At 42.4% G+C, this 18,754-nt stretch overlaps 1 protein-coding gene across 1 annotated transcript in view; it reads right to left on the bottom strand.

Moving 5' to 3' along the window:
- Nucleotides 1–3,250: 3,250 nt before the first annotated feature.
- The window catches only part of DNAJC15 (DnaJ heat shock protein family (Hsp40) member C15), a 39,141-nt gene continuing 23,637 nt past the window's right edge, over nucleotides 3,251–18,754 (bottom strand). Inside the window, exons 5-6 of the mRNA XM_075265484.1 lie at nucleotides 15,234–15,304; nucleotides 3,251–4,408 (exon numbers count right to left, since the gene is read on the bottom strand). Coding sequence (XP_075121585.1) covers nucleotides 4,338–4,408; nucleotides 15,234–15,304 — 142 coding nt within the window. The 3' untranslated portion in view covers nucleotides 3,251–4,337. The remainder of the gene's footprint in view (nucleotides 4,409–15,233; nucleotides 15,305–18,754) is intronic.

Here is an 18,754-nt window from a genome sequence, read left to right as displayed (position 1 = left end):
TCTGGATCTTGTGCGAACACTGCGGATATACCTGGACCGGACAGGCCCATTCCGCAGATAAGAAAACCTACTCGTCAATTTCTTTGGTCACAACAGGGGTAAGAAGGCGTCCAAAACTACTCTGTCAAGGTGGATCAGAGAAGCCATCTCAGGGGCCCTTCAAACACAGGGGCTGCCGGTCCCAGAATTTTTGCGAGCCCACGCTACTAGGGCGGTAGCTGCGTCCTGGGCAGAGAGGCAGTCCCTCTCGGTAGACCAGATCTGTGCGGCGGCGTCTTGGTCTTCACACTTGACTTTCGCCAGGCACTATAGATTAGACTGGCACACCACCAAGGCGAAGTCCTTTGGGCACTCAATCCTGACCTCTGCTTGCCAGGATCGCCCTCCCTAGAAGGGGTATTACTTGTTAAATTCCCATCTTGTGCTGCTGTTTGGGCGTAGGGGGAATGGAAGATTATGTACAGTGGGGCAAAAAAAGTATTTAGTCAGTCACCAATAGTGCAAGTTCCACCACTTAAAAAGATGAGAGGCGTCTGTAATTTACATCATAGGTAGACAACTATGAGAGACAAAATAAGAAAACAAATCCAGAAAATCACATTGTCTGATTTGTAAGAATTTATTTGCAAATTGTGGTGGAAAATAAGTATTTGGTCAGTAACAAAATTTCATCTCAATACTTTGTTATATATCCTTTGTTGGCAATGACAGAGGTCAAACGTTTTCTGTAAGTCTTCACAAGGTTGGCACACACTGTTGTTGGTATGTTGGCCCATTCCTCCATGCAGATCTCCTCTAGAGCAGTGATGTTTTGGGGCTGTCGCTTGGCAACACGGACTTTCAACTCCCTCCAAAGGTTTTCTATAGGGTTGAGATCTGGAGACTGGCTAGGCCACTCCAGGACCTTGAAATGCTTCTTACAAAGCCACTCCTTCGTTGCCCTGGCAGTGTGCTTTGGATCATTGTCATGTTGAAAGACCCAGCCACGTTTCATCTTCAATGCCCTTGCTGATGGAAGGAGGTTTGCACTCAAAATCTCCCAATACATGGCCCCATTCATTCTTTCATGTACCCGGATCAGTCGTCCTGGCCCCTTTGCAGAGAAACAGCCCCAAAGCATTATGTTTCCACCCCCATGCTTTACAGTAGGTATGGTGTTTGATGGATGCAACTCAGTATTCTTTTTCCTCCAAACGCGAAAAGTTGTGTTTCTACCAAACAGTTCCAGTTTGGTTTCATCAGACCATAGGACATTCTCCCAATACTCTTCTGGATCATCCAAATGCTCTCTAGCAAACTTCAGACGGGCCCGGACATGTACTGGCTTAAGCAGTGGGAGACATCTGGCACTGCAGGATCTGAGTCCCTGGCGGCGTAGTGTGTTACTGATGGTAGGCTTTGTTACATTGGTCCCAGCTCTCTGCAGTTCATTCACTAGGTCCCCCCGCGTGGTTCTGGGATTTTTGCTCACCGTTCTTGGGATCATTTTGACCCCACGGGGTGAGCTTTTGCGTGGAGCCCCAGATCGAGGGAGATTATCAGTGGTCTTGTATGTCTTCCATTTTCTAATTATTGCTCCCACAGTTGATTTCTTCAATCCAAGCTGGTTGCCTATTGCAGATTCAGTCTTCCCAGCCTGGTGCAGGGCTACAATTTTGTTTCTGGTGTCCTTTGACAGCTCTTTGGTCTTCACCATAGTGGAGTTTGGAGTCTGACTGTTTGAGGGTGTGCACAGGTGTCTTTTTATACTGATAACAAGTTTAAACAGGTGCCATTACTACAGGTAATGAGTGAAGGAAAGAGGAGACTCTTGAAGAAGTTACAGGTCTGTGAGAGCCAGAAATCTTCATTGTTTGTAGGTGACCAAATACTTATTTTCCACCATAATTTGAAAAAAAATTCTTAAAAAATCAGACAATGATTTTCTGGATTTGTTTTCTCATTTTGTCTCTCATAGTTGAGGTCTACCTATGATGTAAATTACAGACACCTCATCTTTTTAAGTGGTGGAACTTGCACTATTGGTGACTGACCAAATACTTTTTTGCCCCACTGTAGATAATCTGTTTTCCCTTAGCCCAAACAGCAGCACAAAGCTCCCTCCCTTTGGCTTGTTAAATTATATGTGGTTTTATGCTGTATGGTACTTGGAGACTAACACAGGGAGGGGGAGGTCTCCTGGGCCTTTTATGGGAGGGAACTTGTTAGTTTATTAAAAGTTCCACCTGTCCTAACAGTACACAGGGGCAGGAATACCCCATCTTGTGCTGCTGTTTGGGCTAAGGGAAAACAGATTATCTACATAATCTTCCAGTCTTTAGCTAAAGTCCCACATAGTGAGACGCAACCAAAAAGCACCGAAAAGCCTGTGGCGGAAACGTTTAGAGGTTTTTTTTTTTTCCCGTAGCACTTTTTCCACAGGAAGTCTACAGAATTTTCCTGCATTGTGTGGATGGGATTATCCAGAATCCCAAACATGTTGCTGGTGCTGTAAAATGGCATGGTTTTTACTGCAGCGTTTGTACCGTGGCCAAACTGTGTTGTTATAGCAGCGTGGAGTTCCAGCCTTAAGGCCAAGGCCCCATGTTGCAGAAAAGCTGCCTTTTCTTGTTGCAGATTTTGCTGTGTTTTTTGAGCAAAAGCCAGGAGTAGATTTAGTAGAAGGGAGAAGTATAAGAACTTCCTATATATTTCCCATTCCTTTTGTAGACGATCGTGGGTTTGGCTACAAAAAAACCCACAGCTCTTTCCATAACTTGGGGCCTCGGCCTTAACTTACAATTATTTCTGTGAGAGTTATGGAAACCATGTAGCTCTGAGCTGTTCTGTTTCCACAAAGCTTGATCATAGATGAAACTCTTCTCAGTAAGGTTGTGACCTGGTAAGTAGCATGACACAAAGGCTAGGGGAAAGGAGGGGTCATTTTAGGAACTGGCGTCTATCACGTCTATCACACATTTAAGGTATATCCTGAAGATATGCCATAAATGTCTTTTGTTGGAAGGGAAAACTCTTTAATAATGAGATCATAGAATTTACTAGAAACTCTCTTTTACAAATGTAAAGCAGCTCAGAATTTTATGTGGACACATTTTTATAGTACTTTTCTGTCCACAAATATAGCAGCTACACACTGGGTTATAATAGGATCTGTTTTAAAAAAGCGCAAGAGGAAAGGGTAATTTGCCATGGAAAAATATTAAATTAAAAAACAAATTAGTAAATTAGAAGATAGAAATAAAATGGCAGGAAACATAGCATTTAAGGCTTTTTATAGGGAACCCTTATTGCAGCACGCTTACATTGATAGGCCAGTGCATGCACAATATATCACATGGCTCATTGACCTCACAACACAATCCACATAACAAAGGTATTGTAGCTCACCAATGCATATTCCATTAACACAGTAGGCCTGTTCTTTAATTTCTTCTTGAATATTATGCATCTCCCAGCTCACAGCCAGAGCCGAATGTTCATAATGAAGCCAAGCATTGTCTTTTTGCCCACTTACATAGACTGATCTTTTGAACTTGGAGCTTATTAAAGCCCTGGGGGTCTTCGATGAGTCCTACAAAGTGTCATTTCTAATGTGCCGCGCATACAATTCGCATTTTATCAAATTGCCAGTTCTGACATTTTCCTTTAAATAAAATGAATAGATTTCTCTCCCCTCCTGTTGAATTTGTTTGTGGCGAATGCATGAGTTTTTCTGCTCTATTCAGTCGCTAGCTGTTGATTGCAGGGAGAAGCTGGCAGCAACGACAACATTTTATTACATATTTATTTTTTTTCCCCACATTACATGGACGTGCTCTGCATCCAATATATGAAGATGATGGTCCAAAGAGAGAGATGATTGTGAAGCCGGCTGATGGCCCCTTATAAGAACAGCTGGGATCTAGGCACAGAATGTGATGAAGTTTCTACAGCTCCTGCTCTTGTGAGCCTGCCAAGGTTACAGAAAAGTCTATTTGCCTATGCATACACACAAAAATAGAATGAAAAATACTGAAATTCCAGAGAAAGGTCTAGCTTAGTCCATGCTAATATAGTGCACATCCAAGGTTCACGTGACCGCCATACTGGTTCCTATCAAAACTTCCATATCAGGCTGTAGTATTACCACGGAACAATTTTCTTAATGACATATTAAAATAAAAGACAAGCGTGGACGGTTTCAGGCATCAAAAATACATGTTTATAAACTGTATAAATAACATTTAAAATGAAGGGAAAAAAAAAACCCTTGCTAACAGGTAGACAGACACAGGCAGCGCGCTATCTTTCCTGGCAGTGAAGAGCCTAATACCAATTAATTATTCATCCCTCTTATGTCATTGTTTTGCACTAGACTCCAGTAAGTCCTTTGCTTCATTTATTTTCATTGCTATATAAGGTGATCCGCCTGCAATGAAAAACACAAGAGATTTAATCAGTTATACGCAAATTAAATAGATGAAATGCATGAAGTTGTTTATTTTCTTTCCCCAAAAACAGGATATGCTGCGAGTAGCGTTATATAGCGATGTAAAAGCTTTTTTTCTTTGAAAGAGTGACAGGACAGACAACTGCTGTTTATAAATTAAGCGGAGCATCCATGCAAATAACAGTATCCGCAAGCAATGCTAAATCAAAAGAGGAGACAGACAGTAGTTGGATTGTTAAAAAGAAAAGAAAAATAGCAGAAATAAACTGTGAACATGTCTGCCGTCTGTATATGGTACACAGTGAAAGGCCACTTTATTATAGACCCCCATCTTGTATCACGTTACACCTTCATTGGACTTCAGAACTGCACCAACAGGTATTATCCAGACATATCAATGGGTCCTGGGTGTGCCATGAAAACATTCCCCACATTATTCCACCAGCCTGAACTGCTGGCATGGGACAAGGAAGGTTTATCGAATCAAGCGGCTTACGCCGTCAGAAATCTGGATTCTCCTCACCAGGCAATGTATTTCCACTGCTCGTACAATTTTTGCCCACTGCTGTCTTGCCTTCCTGTTTCCCTTAAACAGAAATGGCAACTGGTTGTCTGCTGTTATAGTCCATCCATGCTAAGGAACAGAAAGTTGTGCATTGTGACACGAGTTGAGGCACCAGTGTTGACTATGTACTGCACATCCTTGACATCCTTCTCAGATTCCTTTAGGGCTCGTTCACACGGGACAAGAGGTGGCGGATTTTGGCGCTGAATCCACGTCAGAATCCGTCCCCTCACAATAAAGGTCTATGTACACCGTTAGCTTACTTTTTTCTGTGAGTGGTATGTTCTCACCCACGGAAAAAAGAAGCGAACTGCACTTTCTTCAGGTGGATTCGACGGCTGATTTAGCCCCAGTGTCCGCCTCGCGGCAGCACCCTCCGGACTAGGTCCATTCATTTGGGCCTACTCCGAAGCAGGAAGCCGCGACAGTCATAGCAGGAGCATTTTGGCCCTATTCTGACGCGGCTTCCCACGTCACAATCACAACCAAAATACGCCATACCGTGCCCCGTGTGAACTAGCCCTTAGTCTAGGAGTTGTTTACATCCACACACCATATACTCAAAACCATTACACTAGAAAATCCCACAAGATTTGGAGTTTCTGAAATCCTGGCCCTGATTAGTCTAGCTTCGATGACAGATAAACAATTTTCCTACTCTAATGTAAATTTACACAAACTAATCCATGGAAACCGCTCACTTCAGGGTAACATTTCCTGGTCTAATTTCTGTACAGGGAATCTCTGATCGTGAAAATAGTACTATGAAAGTGACCATTCCGTGTATGTAAACATACAGTACATTGTTCTTGTGCAATGTCCTTTCATAGAGGGGTTTTATTCATAAGAAAAAAAAAATCTGTATAATAATGGGATGAAGTATTATGTTGGGTTCACAGTCAGAAATCCTGACTCAGATTAGTCATCATTACACGAAAAGAAAAATGAAAAGCAGGATGGGAGCAGACCATCTGATAAACGGACACCGATGGATTCATCCCCAATGACAACAATGGGGTCCCTCAAGTTTGTATTATGGAGTACACCATACTATCAATCGAAACAGAACAGCTTGGCAGGATATGACGCAGTGGTTCCTAAAAGATTATCTGCCATCGTTGTAAATATAGCCTAACAGAGATAATCTCCCCTAGAAGCAATGCATTCAGACGAGAGTATCCTGTAACATGGGGACACATGGAACAACTAAGTCTCGGTGATATGAAACCTATGAATGCAGACCCCACAGGTTTGCATTTGGCACCTTGTACAAGGTTACATAAATATTATTAGATGATAGTCTGCCATCTATCTAATGTGTATGGTAGCAAAGACCCAGCGGTCCCCAACCTTTTTGGTACCAAGGACCGCTTACAAGTAGGCCATTTCCCTGTGGCTTGGTGGGTGGGGGTGGGGGGTACCGGGGGCGGAGTTTTTGGTGGCGGGTTGGGGCGTCTCATACGAAAACACAATAAAGTGTATATTTAATATCACTAATAATAACAGGTAATTACTAGAGATGAGCGAACACTAAAATGTTCGAGGTTCGAAATTCGATTCGAACAGCCGCTCACTGTTCGAGTGTTCGAATGGGTTTCGAACCCCATTATAGTCTATGGGGAACATAAACTCGTTAAGGGGGAAACCCAAATTCGTGTCTGGAGGGTCACCAAGTCCACTATGACACCCCAGGAAATGATACCAACACCCTGGAATGACACTGGGACAGCAGGGGAAGCATGTCTGGGGGCATAAAAGTCACTTTATTTCATGGAAATCCCTGTCAGTTTGCGATTTTCGCAAGCTAACTTTTCCCCATAGAAATGCATTGGCCAGTGCTGATTGGCCAGAGTACGGAACTCGACCAATCAGCGCTGGCTCTGCTGGAGGAGGCGGAGTCTAAGATCGCTCCACACCAGTCTCCATTCAGGTCCGACCTTAGACTCCGCCTCCTCCGGCAGAGCCAGCGCTGATTGGCCGAAGGCTGGCCAATGCATTCCTATGCGAATGCAGAGACTTAGCAGTGCTGAGTCAGTTTTGCTCAACTACACATCTGATGCACACTCGGCACTGCTACATCAGATGTAGCAATCTGATGTAGCAGAGCCGAGGGTGCACTAGAACCCCTGTGCAAACTCAGTTCACGCTAATAGAATGCATTGGCCAGCGCTGATTGGCCAATGCATTCTATTAGCCCGATGAAGTAGAGCTGAATGTGTGTGCTAAGCACACACATTCAGCACTGCTTCATCACGCCAATACAATGCATTAGCCAGTGCTGATTGGCCAGAGTACGGAATTCGGCCAATCAGCACTGGCTCTGCTGGAGGAGGCGGAGTCTAAGATCGCTCCACACCAGTCTCCATTCAGGTCCGACCTTAGACTCCGCCTCCTCCAGCAGAGCCAGCGCTGATTGGCCGAATTCCGTACTCTGGCCAATCAGCGCTGGCCAATGCATTCTATTAGCCCGATGAAGTAGAGCTGAATGTGTGTGCTTAGCACACACATTCAGCTCTACTTCATCAGGCTAATAGAATGCATTGGCCAATCAGCGCTGGCCAATGCATTCTATTAGCTTGATGAAGCAGAGTGTGCACAAGGGTTCAAGTGCACCCTCGGCTCTCCTACATCAGAGCCGAGGGTGTGCTTGAACCCTTGTGCAGCCTCGGCTCTGCTACATCAGAGCCGAGGGTGCGCTTGAACCCTTGTGCACACTCTGCTTCATCAAGCTAATAAAATGCATTGGCCAGCACTGATTGGCCAGAGTACGGAATTCGGCCAATCAGCGCTGGCCAATGCATCCCTATGGGAAAAAGTTTATCTCACAAAAATCATAATTACACACCCGATAGAGCCCAAAAAGTTATTTTTAATAACATTCCCCCCTAAATAAAGGTTATCCCTAGCTATCCCTGCCTGTACAGCTATCCCTGTCTCATAGTCACAAAGTTCACATTCTCATATGACCCGGATTTGAAATCCACTATTCATCTAAAATGGAGGTCACCTGATTTCGGCAGCCAATGACTTTTTCCAATTTTTTTCAATGCCCCCGGTGTCGTAGTTCCTGTCCCACCTCCCCTGCGCTGTTATTGGTGCAAAAAAGGCGCCAGGGAAGGTGGGAGGGGAATCGAATTTTGGCGCACTTTACCACGCGGTGTTCGATTCGATTCGAACATGGCGAACACCCTGATATCCGATCGAACATGTGTTCGATAGAACACTGTTCGCTCATCTCTAGTAATTACATTACCTGTATGTGTGGAGACTTTTTAACTGTAGGTGGGCACTATTACAGTAATAGTGCTCTAGTAGTGCCCCCATATGTAATATTACCTGTGTGTATGTGGGGGATAACATTACCTGTGGGGGGAGCACTACTAGGGCTCTATTACAGTAATAGTGCCCTCAGTTCATAACAAAACCTGTGTGTGAGGGTATAGGTATTACTATTATAGTGGCCTAAAAGTGCCCCAAAAAACTCAAAGGGGGAAGATTTATTACAAAGGGAATTTTTTGGCCGGAGCCCCATGTGGTGTAAATGCCGAGGAAACACCACAGAGTTTTAAAGTCTAACGAATCTCATTCACACATTGTAAAAAAATGTCCGTAGCATAAATGCTTTGATTTCGTCGTCCAGAACTACTACTCGACTACGCCCCCATTGTTTGAGTGACAGAGACTGTTAGAGTTGCTGTTAGAGACTGCTATCCAAAAATCTAAGTCTTTGCAGAAGAAACACGCCTAAAGTCCTTTTTAGCTAATTTACATAAGAATAAAAAGCTGATTTTCATGAAAACGCAATGCTGCAATGCAGAATAAGAAAGGTTCAGGATTTATCTTCAGGTGCATTCTGCTTCGCCTGAAGTGAAAGGGAGGCAGAAAAAAAAAAAAAAAAAAAAGCTAGCAATTTTTTGAAGGTGAAAAAAAGCTCAAAAAGTCACTGCAAAAAAATGCATATGGACAGAAGAATAGATATGGACAGAAGTGGATTGCCAGGTTCAGGTGTACATGTATAAGCAAATTCTCAGCATCTTTAACAGGGAAAGGACACCCTGTTGACTGCTTATTAAAGTTGCACTTGATTCCACATAGCCAATTCACACCAAGACCCTGTACAAGAAGCATCTGTCTCCCTGCGGGAAAGCAACAGGCTCAACACATTTTGCTTCCTTATATAGAAAACACATTTCATACAGAAATAATACCTAATATACATAGATCAAAAAGTATAGGGGGCCTGCTGAAACTTCACATTTATATAGTTGTTTATTAACACAAAGTAATGTCTCAGGAAAAACCCTCTACTTTCCCCAAAGACATAATCGATTGCTCTTGGTCACGACCTTTATTGTTTTTCCACTCACCAGTAGAACACATTGATTAAAACTAAGCTGATAAAGCTGTAAGAAGTTTATAGTACATTTTACTACCCTTTAATAAATTGGACCCATAAAAGCAAATAATTGGTGTCTGGCTGGCTAAAATAACCATCTCTTTTCTGTGATATATCTCACTACATAACTGCAGCTGCTTAGTTACCAAGAGCAGAAATCCTCAATTGGTAGTGCCAGTCTGCTTAGTATATAAAGAATAACTATGGAGAGGACTTGTTCAGTGAACCAGGAAAATACCATGCTGCTAGAAAGCCAACAAATTACAGTATTAGGGCTCGTTCACATCTGCGCCCGGGGTCTCCGTTCTGCAGGTTTCCGTTTCCTGCACAAAACAGGGCAGGAGACGGAAACCTGCAGGCATCTTTCAAACTCATTCATTTGAATGGGTTTGACAAGTGTCTGGCCGTGAGCACCAGTGAGCGTTTTATGCTCTCCGCGGTGAAACCATTTTTTTTTTTTTTTAACTGAACAGAGTCGGACATGCAGTACTCTGTGTCCGGTTTAAAAAAAAAAACGGTTTCGCTGCGTAGAGCATAAAACGCTCACTGGCGCTCACGACCAGACTCGGCATGACAGGTTTCCGTCTTCTGCATTCACCTGGGGAAATCTCTTCATCTAAAATAGTGGTGGTCAACTATATTGTAGATGCCACGTACTCAAGGCCACATATGACATTTAGCCAGGACAGGGTCAACACACACCTGTTAAGTCGGGCCAGGGCCTCCCCTGTGCTGTCCGTAGGCCTCCAGCCCGCTCTGTGTCCAGCGCCGGAATGGCTGCTGGTTCCGGCGCAGGTTAGGCCGGAGGCCTCTGCTGGAGTTCGCAGAGGTTCCGGTTTTCCCCTGGCGCCGGAGCCAGCACTTGCGGGTCAGGGGGATCAGCGCCAGGCCTGAGGCTATTTAGGTCTCATTTTGGTCCTGGCCCACCGCTGGTTATTCGTTACTTCGTGGTATCAGCTCCCTAGCGTTGCCTCTCCTGCTTCTCCCTTGTCACCTGCCTCCTGTCCCTGCTCTTGGATTCCCTGGATTTTTTTTTTTTTCTTATGGTAGAGTTGGAAGGGACCTCAAGGGCCATCGGGTCCAACCCCCTGCGAGTGCAGGTTTTCCTAAATCATCCCAGCTATATGTTTATCCAGATTCCGCTTGAAGATTTCCATTGATGGAGCGCCCACCACCTCCCGTGGCAGCCTATTCCACTCTCTCACCACCCTCACTGTCAGAAAGTTTTTCCTAATGTCTAATCTGTATCTCTTTCCCGTTAGTTTCATCCCATTGCTTCTTGTACTTCCTTGTGCTAATGAGAATAGGGTAGATCCCTCTGCACTGTGACTACCTTCCAGATATTTGTAGACTGCTATTAAATCTCCCCTTAGCCTTCTCTTCTGCAAACTAAACAATCCCAGTTCTTTTAGCCGCTCCTCATAGGACATGGTTTGCTGACCTTCCACCATTTTGGTTGCTCTTCTCTGGACTTGCTGGACTCTGGACTTTCTCTGGATTGTTTGACCCGGCTTACCTAACAGACCTCTCCTCCATGATCCTGATTTGGTTCTTCTGGTGAAGAACTCCAGGGCCTGGTTCCGCTCCGGTTGGGAGAGCATAGCACACCCAGGACTGTTTTTGCCTCAGCGCTTGGGGATTCTAGTTTCCCAGGACTTACTGAGTTATTTGTTGCAACAGGTTCCCTAACATCACCTTTTTATTACACAGCTGTATTTGTAGTGGATTTTTCTCTCTATATAAAATGTAGCTAAAAACAGCACAAAGGAAGAAGAAAAATAAATAACTTTGTTCAGATGGGAGATCATATACCTGATCACTGTCCTAGAGAAAGCAGCTACACCATATGAATTTGCCTCTTCCTATAATAAGAGCTGACTGTTGTACTAGTTAATTTCAACACTGATACAGTACCTCCCCACAGTCAGAAACACGGGGCCTTAAGGTCTGGCGACATTGACCGGCTGTGAGGATTGCCTCCCTGACAATAATCTTCTACAGACTTTTACAATCAGGGTGAACGTTCCTCATAGCCCAGCGATGACACTGAGCAGTAAGGCCCACCCTTCTGAGTGGAGGGATATTGGTGCTGAAATTGACCGCATCAATATCACCAGCACTGGGGTTCATAATGGGAAAAGCTGACAGTGTGCTGAATTTCATTCGTCTATGAGGATGTGAAAGGTCCTTTTTAAGCTACAAATGTGAATATGATCCTTGAGTTGAGAATACCCCTTTAAGTATCAGCTATGCAGCTACTTGCCCTCGCATATGTTTATACAGATGGCTTTACAATATGTCCATATGAGGAGGGCTTTACAATATGGTCAGAACATATCTAGATCACACTGACATGTACCCATACCTAGAAATGCTCTAACTTCAGAGGGTATATTTGATGGCCTGGGTGAAGTGTCAGCACAGTGCTGTAAAGCGTGGAGAGTGTTGTAAATCTCACTATAAGGAAAGCAAAAAATAGTCTCCTGTTTGACTTTTGAAATACAGCGTAATGTTTTACCATCTGCTATTTTTAAGCTGAGGCAGGAATGAGCATATGGGTGTGCTTTTCTCCAGCAGATGCGGTCTACTTAGAAGTTATAATAATAGTCTTTCTGTAAAATAAATCATTTACATTCAAAACCTGGCTAGTTACAGCATTTGTGCTCCGGTTCTGCAGCCTGTAATTTCCAACCTCTGAATGGCATTAATATTTTATGGCAAGTTTACAGAAGGCAATCTCACTCAGAAGAGCTTTTATTTCTTGTGTATTACCAAAATGGAAGTGATTGAGCAGACTTTTTTCCCACTTTTAGCAACTCCGCTTATAAATGATTAAGCACAGTCTGCTTTACAATGATGTAGACAAGAACAAACCTGGACAATCAGTATTGTATAGGATGGGGATGGAAATGGAGCAGGAGCACTGCAAACATAGGCAGTATGTGAAACATAGCTTACGGTCAAGCATCGGGGTCGAATAAGGATTGGCTGTCAATGGGTTTCTAGGGACACTGAGCTCATCTACTATTTAACGCTATTATGAAGAGACCCTAGGCTACATGAGGATGAGCATGTCATAGTGTGGTGCTGTGACTTTGCTGCTTCTAAAATAGGATTTCCACTTTAACAAGGAACGCCATACCATAACTGCATGCTTGATCAGTATTTTCTATACAGAAAATACATCAGTACCACAGTCATGTCTTAACCTTGGAGTCAAGTAGCTTGACTTGAGATTGTTATATAGAAAATGTAAAGTATGACTCCTAGACACTGGTGGATAGTCTGTCAGATGTAACATGGCCTTGTGAACCTTACAAAAATGGATCCTTCAAAAGTAATCTAGTGGACATGAAAGGGAGAGGGAGAAGAATTTGTGACCTGTGACCTCTTTATCCATGGAGAGCATAGAAATAAATTATATTTATATATATATATATATATATATATATACACACGCACACACAAACATATATATACAGTGTTCTCAGATGTATCCACATAACATACTAGAATAAATTTGATACTTTCACATGCTGTAGACAAAACTTAAAACATATATTTAATTAAATCAGAAGAAAATTAAAATGCAAATAAAAAAAAAATAGTGAGTTTTAAACATTTTCTCTAACCATCTTAGTAGTGAATGTCTTTGCTTATATTCCTTTGCCAATGGCTACAACCAAGAATGTAGGGATTTTCTATGACCTGGGACTTGTCAGGAACTCAGTCATTATTTCTTTTTTGTGGACAGGGACAATACATGCATAAATAGATAAGCTGTCCATGATAAGGAAACTATGACTGGATTTTGAAAAAGTACAAGACCATAAGAAGGTCCTGCATTCACTGGAAACTGATCAAAACAAAAGATAGTCACCAAGATGGTTAGTGAAAATCTTTAAGCCTCTGCACAATTTTAATAATATATGTGCAAAAAAATGTGAACTTCTGTCATTGCCAACAAAACTAAATGTGGTTATGTTCATGGGGAAGCCTCTTCTCAACCTCTGCCATAATATTATGGCTGATGTCTGTTATTTAAATATGGATGCCGCTCAGTAGCTGACAGCTGCATAGTTACTAGGACAGTCATAACCATAACCCCATTAATATGCATATGAAAATCCCAATCCCAGTCCTTGGAGTCCTGGAAGAGTGAACAAACCTCCAAGATCCAGTGAATGCTCTGATATCCTCTAGGCTATCTGTAATTTTATATGTGATTTGCTTTCTGTACTGGTCAGACATTAACATGTCCATGACAGAACCAGGGCCATGACATGCTCAAAAAAATAGGCATGCTACATTCCAAAATGGTGAGAGCCTTGCTGATAGGTGTAAAGTTTTTTGTGGAAAGCTGCTAATGCATTTTCCTGAATGGTCCAACGTTGGCAAGTGTGCTTTTATTTTGGGAGGAACGACAATGGGGCTTGGATTAGAAATGGCTACCGTAATTATGATCTAAACCAAAATCATGATTAATCTGGCATTTTATTTTTATTACGATTAATAGCAATTATTTAGACCATGTTCTTTTTAAAGCAAGAGTATGTGTTGGGTAAACCTCATGATTCATCTCACGAGGTTCGAGTAACAAAACAAAATTAAAAAAAATATCCACCCCCTTTAAAATAACCTAAATGCTACCAAAAAAGAGAGCAGTCAAAATCTACAAAGTTTATTTATATTCCAATGTAAATATTCACTCTATGTGTACGCAGCTCACAATTAGTCGGTCACCATGTCAGTATACCACTAATTCTAGCTTAATAGTTTATTGTTCAAGTCCGTAAATGTGACAGGTTTTGTAGCATTAAATAATATATCCAGCATATTGGCATAAATATACCCTAGTTCAGACTAGAAGTATAAAGGCACTCTAAAATTCACAGGTGCCAAATTCCCCATAACCCTCTAAATAGGAACAAGGGTGTGGATAGAATTAGCACTACCAATTTAGTGTGTGCCATCTACTTCCATCTCGCAAGGTTTGCCCTGAAGTATACAAAATCACAATAAGGGCTCGTTCACATCTGCGCCCGGCACTGCGTTATGCAGGTTTCCGTTTCCTGCATAAAACAGAGCAGGAGATGGAAACCTGCAGGAGTCTCTCTCACCCATTCATTTGAATGGGTGAGAAAGATGTCCGGCCGTGAGCGGCGGTGAGCGTTTTATGCTCTCCGCCGCGAAACCGGGTTTTTTAATCCGGACACAGAGTTGGACATGCAGTACTCTGTGTCCGGATTTAAAAAAACGGTTTCGCGGCGGAGAGCATAAAATGCTCACTGCCGCTCACAGCCGGACCCGGTCTGTGGTTTCCGTCTTCTTGCATGTAGAAGACGGAAAGCACAGAACGGAGTGCTGAATGCAGGTGTGAACCTAGCGTCATCTGGATTGACGGTCAGTTTCAGAAATTCTTCAATCAATTGAATCTCTGGTTTTATACATTTTCTTAACTTTCATATGCTGTCAAGACTGCAGCTTTAGCTACAGAATAACCTGATATATCACTAAAGCTTATATGAATCTCAGCTTTCATCTGACACCAGGACCATTTGTCTAGGTGTATAAAGATACTGCCATTTGAAGTGACCATTCAAATGGAGAATCACCGCTTGACTGGCTGATCCGCTCATGTAAGGGCAGAATGTCAACAAAGACAGGTTCTGAATGTAGACTCTCCGCTAGATCTCTGACTAAACAGAGACACCTGTACACGGATTTTGGTATTTTAAGCCTCTGTAGAGGTTAAAACCAGGAACCTGGCCACCCCTTTTAAAGGTTGAACTTGTCAGGTTATTTTACTACAATATAAAAGAAAAAAAGAAAAGTTATTTTACCTTTGTCTGGGTGATTTAAAATCATGATTTTCCGATGTGCCATCCGGATCTTGGATTTGCTAGCAGATGGACTGTAAAAGTAAAGTTTTACAATAAACTGTATCAACTATTGAGTGTAAATTACATTTTACAGCCCTGTCCTCCAAATGAAGTAGGACTTTCGCCATCTAGTGGGTGAGATCTAGTACTGCACAAGCAATTTCAATACCAATCTATTAAGAACCCTGTCTGCTCTGTACTATTAATTAGCTGACTCAGTAATTGTTCTTCTACAGACTAATTTGATGCAGTTCTGTCCAGATGAAGGGAGAGGGATATTTGCGACTTTGAGTATAAAGGACAAATTGCTGGCTTATCCGCTCAGACTCATTACAACGTCTGTCTTACACTTCACATTTTGACAAAGTTAATCACCCCGAATATAACTGTTATGATCACTCATGAACTGAATATATGGTGGCGCATTTTAGCTTACTTAGCAAATACCCACCATATTATTAACCACTTGTCAAACACCCACCGTCTTTAAACACTGGGCTGGTCTGCACACGACAATGCAGGGATATCTTTTAATGGTGCTATAAAGTCATTTGCATATCACAGAAAAACCCAATACCAGATGATACATGACTGTGCAGGATGCAGGCCGGTCCCCTTTACAAGATATGATAGAAAATGTCCAGGGACAAAATAGTAATGAAACATTCATTCACCCCCATGAGGGGGACGGATGTCAGCACTTCAAATGCACAGAAATGAAACTTATACAGTGCACTGTCACAATATAATGTGAGGAGCACAGTGCAAAAGAACAGTCTATTGGTCACGCCCCACCCTATTAGAACAGGTGGGCAGCCCAGCACCTTAATACATGCACCTCAACAGTAAAGGTAAGTTCACAACAGGTTTTTTTTGGACTGAAACCTGAGGCAGAGGCAGTCTCAGGTTCCGATCCAAAAGCCAGGTAGCCGCGACAAAGCCTGTGCACTGCACCGGCATTCAGCCGCGCACTCCGCTCCGGATTAGGCCCAATGAATGGGCCTAGTCCGGAGGAGGGAGTGTGTTCAAGCCGAATTGCGAGGTGACTCGACCTGAAGAGTGAGCACCTCCCTTCTTTTTTCCGGGAGCAGGAAGAAACGGCTCCCGGAAAAAACTCCTGAGCGGCTCCCATTGATTTCAATGAGAGCCGTCTTTTTGGTCAGGATTTTGAGGCGGATAAGGTCTCAAAATCCTAACCAAAAATCTCCATGTGAACTTACCCTAACAGCACCCAGCAAAAATAAAGCGACTGGCCGCACCCTGTAAAAAAGATTAGATAACCATGAGGCAATAGTTAATATTTTGGCCAAAATAGACAAGCTCGCAAACCATCATCAACGTTCCTCATGCACTGAGTCCCTAACCAATTTTTTCAAGCATTTTTTAGTTAGGGACTCAAAATACATGAGGAACCTTGACGTTGGTTTGCAAGCTTGCGTATTTGTGTCAATTATTAATTAATGCCTCATAATTATCTAATCTTTTCTGCAGTTATGCAAATTTAACTTAGAAAAGAAATAAGGGCCACTTTTTCATTTTTGTATGTGCTAAAAACACCATACAAACTGCTTTATAAACACAGGTCACATAGGCAACTGTGCGCTTTGGTAAAGAAACATTTCCAAAGATTGAGCAATATAAGTGGAAATACCATACTTATGACTTAATGTCAAAAACAAGCGTTTCTTTTTTTTCTTCTGAAACAAATTAAAATACTTAAAAATAAACCCCATTGAATTAACGCTTTAACCCCTTAGCGACCCTTGACGTAACTGTACGTCATGGGTCGCATGGGGATGTATGGAGCGAGCTCACACGCTGAGCTCGCTCCATACACGGCAGATGCCGGCTGTATCATACAGCCAGGACCTGCCACTAACAGCAGCGGTCGGTGCCCGAGCCGATCGCTGCTGTTAACCCTTTACACACTGCGGTCAAACGTGACCGCAGTGTGTAAACGGCGCCGGCGGCACGGGCGCCGCCATGTTTCCCCGATCGCCGCCCTCCTGAACGTCACATGAGGGCGGTGATCGGTTGCTATGACAGCCGGAAGCCTATTGAAGGCTTCCAGGCTTGTCTCTGCACTAGATCTATTAGACGATGCCAGAGGCATCGTCTAATAGAAGTGCTGCGATTTTCCTATTCACTGCAATACTGTAGTATTGCAGTGAATAGTATGAGCGATCAGACCCCCTAGGTTTCAAGGTACCTAAGGGGTCTGATCATAAATGTAACAGAAGAAAAAAAAAAGTTTTTAAAAGTATTAAAAAAATAAAAAAAATATAAAAAGTTCAAATCAACCCCCTTTCCCTAGATTAGCTATAAAAGTAATTAAAGAACATTAAACATAAACATATTAGGTATCCCCGCGCTCCAAAATGCCCGAACTATTAGAGTATTAAAACATTTATCCCGTACTGCGAACGGCGTAGCGGCAAAAAAAATAAAAACCGCCAAAAAGCGTTTTTTTCAACACTTTGCCTCCTATAAAAAATTGAATAAAAAGTGATCAAAGCATCAGATCTTTCCCCAAATGGTATCAATAGAAACGACATCTTGTCCCGCATAAAAAGACACAACAACCAGCTCCATACATGGAAATATGAAAAAGTTACAGGTGTTAGAACATGATGACACAATTTTTTTTTTCTATTTTGCAAAGTTTATCATTTTTTTAAAAGTATCAAAACATTTCAAATACTATATAAATTTGGTATCACCGCGTTCGTACTGACACGTAGAACACAGGTAACATGTCATTTGTACCAAACAGTGAACGCTGTAAAAATTAAACCCATAAGAAAATGGCGCAAATGCATTTTTTCTCCAATTGCACCTCATTCTGAATTTTTTTCCAGCTTCCCAGTACATTGCACAGCATATTGAATGATGCCATTACAAAGTACAATTTGTCCCGCAAATAATAAGCCATCATGTGACTCTGTGAACTGAAAAATGAAAAAGTTATGGCTCTTGAAATGTGAGGAGGGAAAAACGAAAATGCGAAACCAAAACATGGCCTGGTCCTTAAGGGGTTAAAAAACATGAAATACTGACGCGTGTTTTCGTAAATATTAATTTGAATTTCCAATAAAATAACAATTCTGGAAAATATTTCCTTAAAAATTCTGTTTCGTACCGTACTATTTCTCTATGTTTTCAGAAATGTACCCACACCTGCGCAGGGACACACCCACTGTTAAAGGATCAGTCCCTGGTCCTTATTTTGACCCCACTGTATCTATATTTGTAATAAAGTGTTATCCTGTGTGTACAAACTTACAGTTCAATTTCTCCTGCAGATACCAGATCTGACGCTGACCCACCTAACCTCTTCTCCAGCGGAACATTTAGAAAGTGAACTGGGGTCAGGACTCTCAATACATTCCTGTCGACTCTCCTAAGAATGCATTCTGAGTCCTGACCTTCGGTTCGCTAAAAAAAATGTGAATTGCCAGATAAAAACAGAGCTCATGTAAGAC

The sequence above is a fragment of the Leptodactylus fuscus genome, chromosome 2, assembly GCF_031893055.1.
Source record: "Leptodactylus fuscus isolate aLepFus1 chromosome 2, aLepFus1.hap2, whole genome shotgun sequence".
Taxonomy (NCBI): Eukaryota; Metazoa; Chordata; class Amphibia; order Anura; family Leptodactylidae; genus Leptodactylus; species Leptodactylus fuscus.
This window is presented reverse-complemented; position numbering and strand designations above follow the sequence as displayed.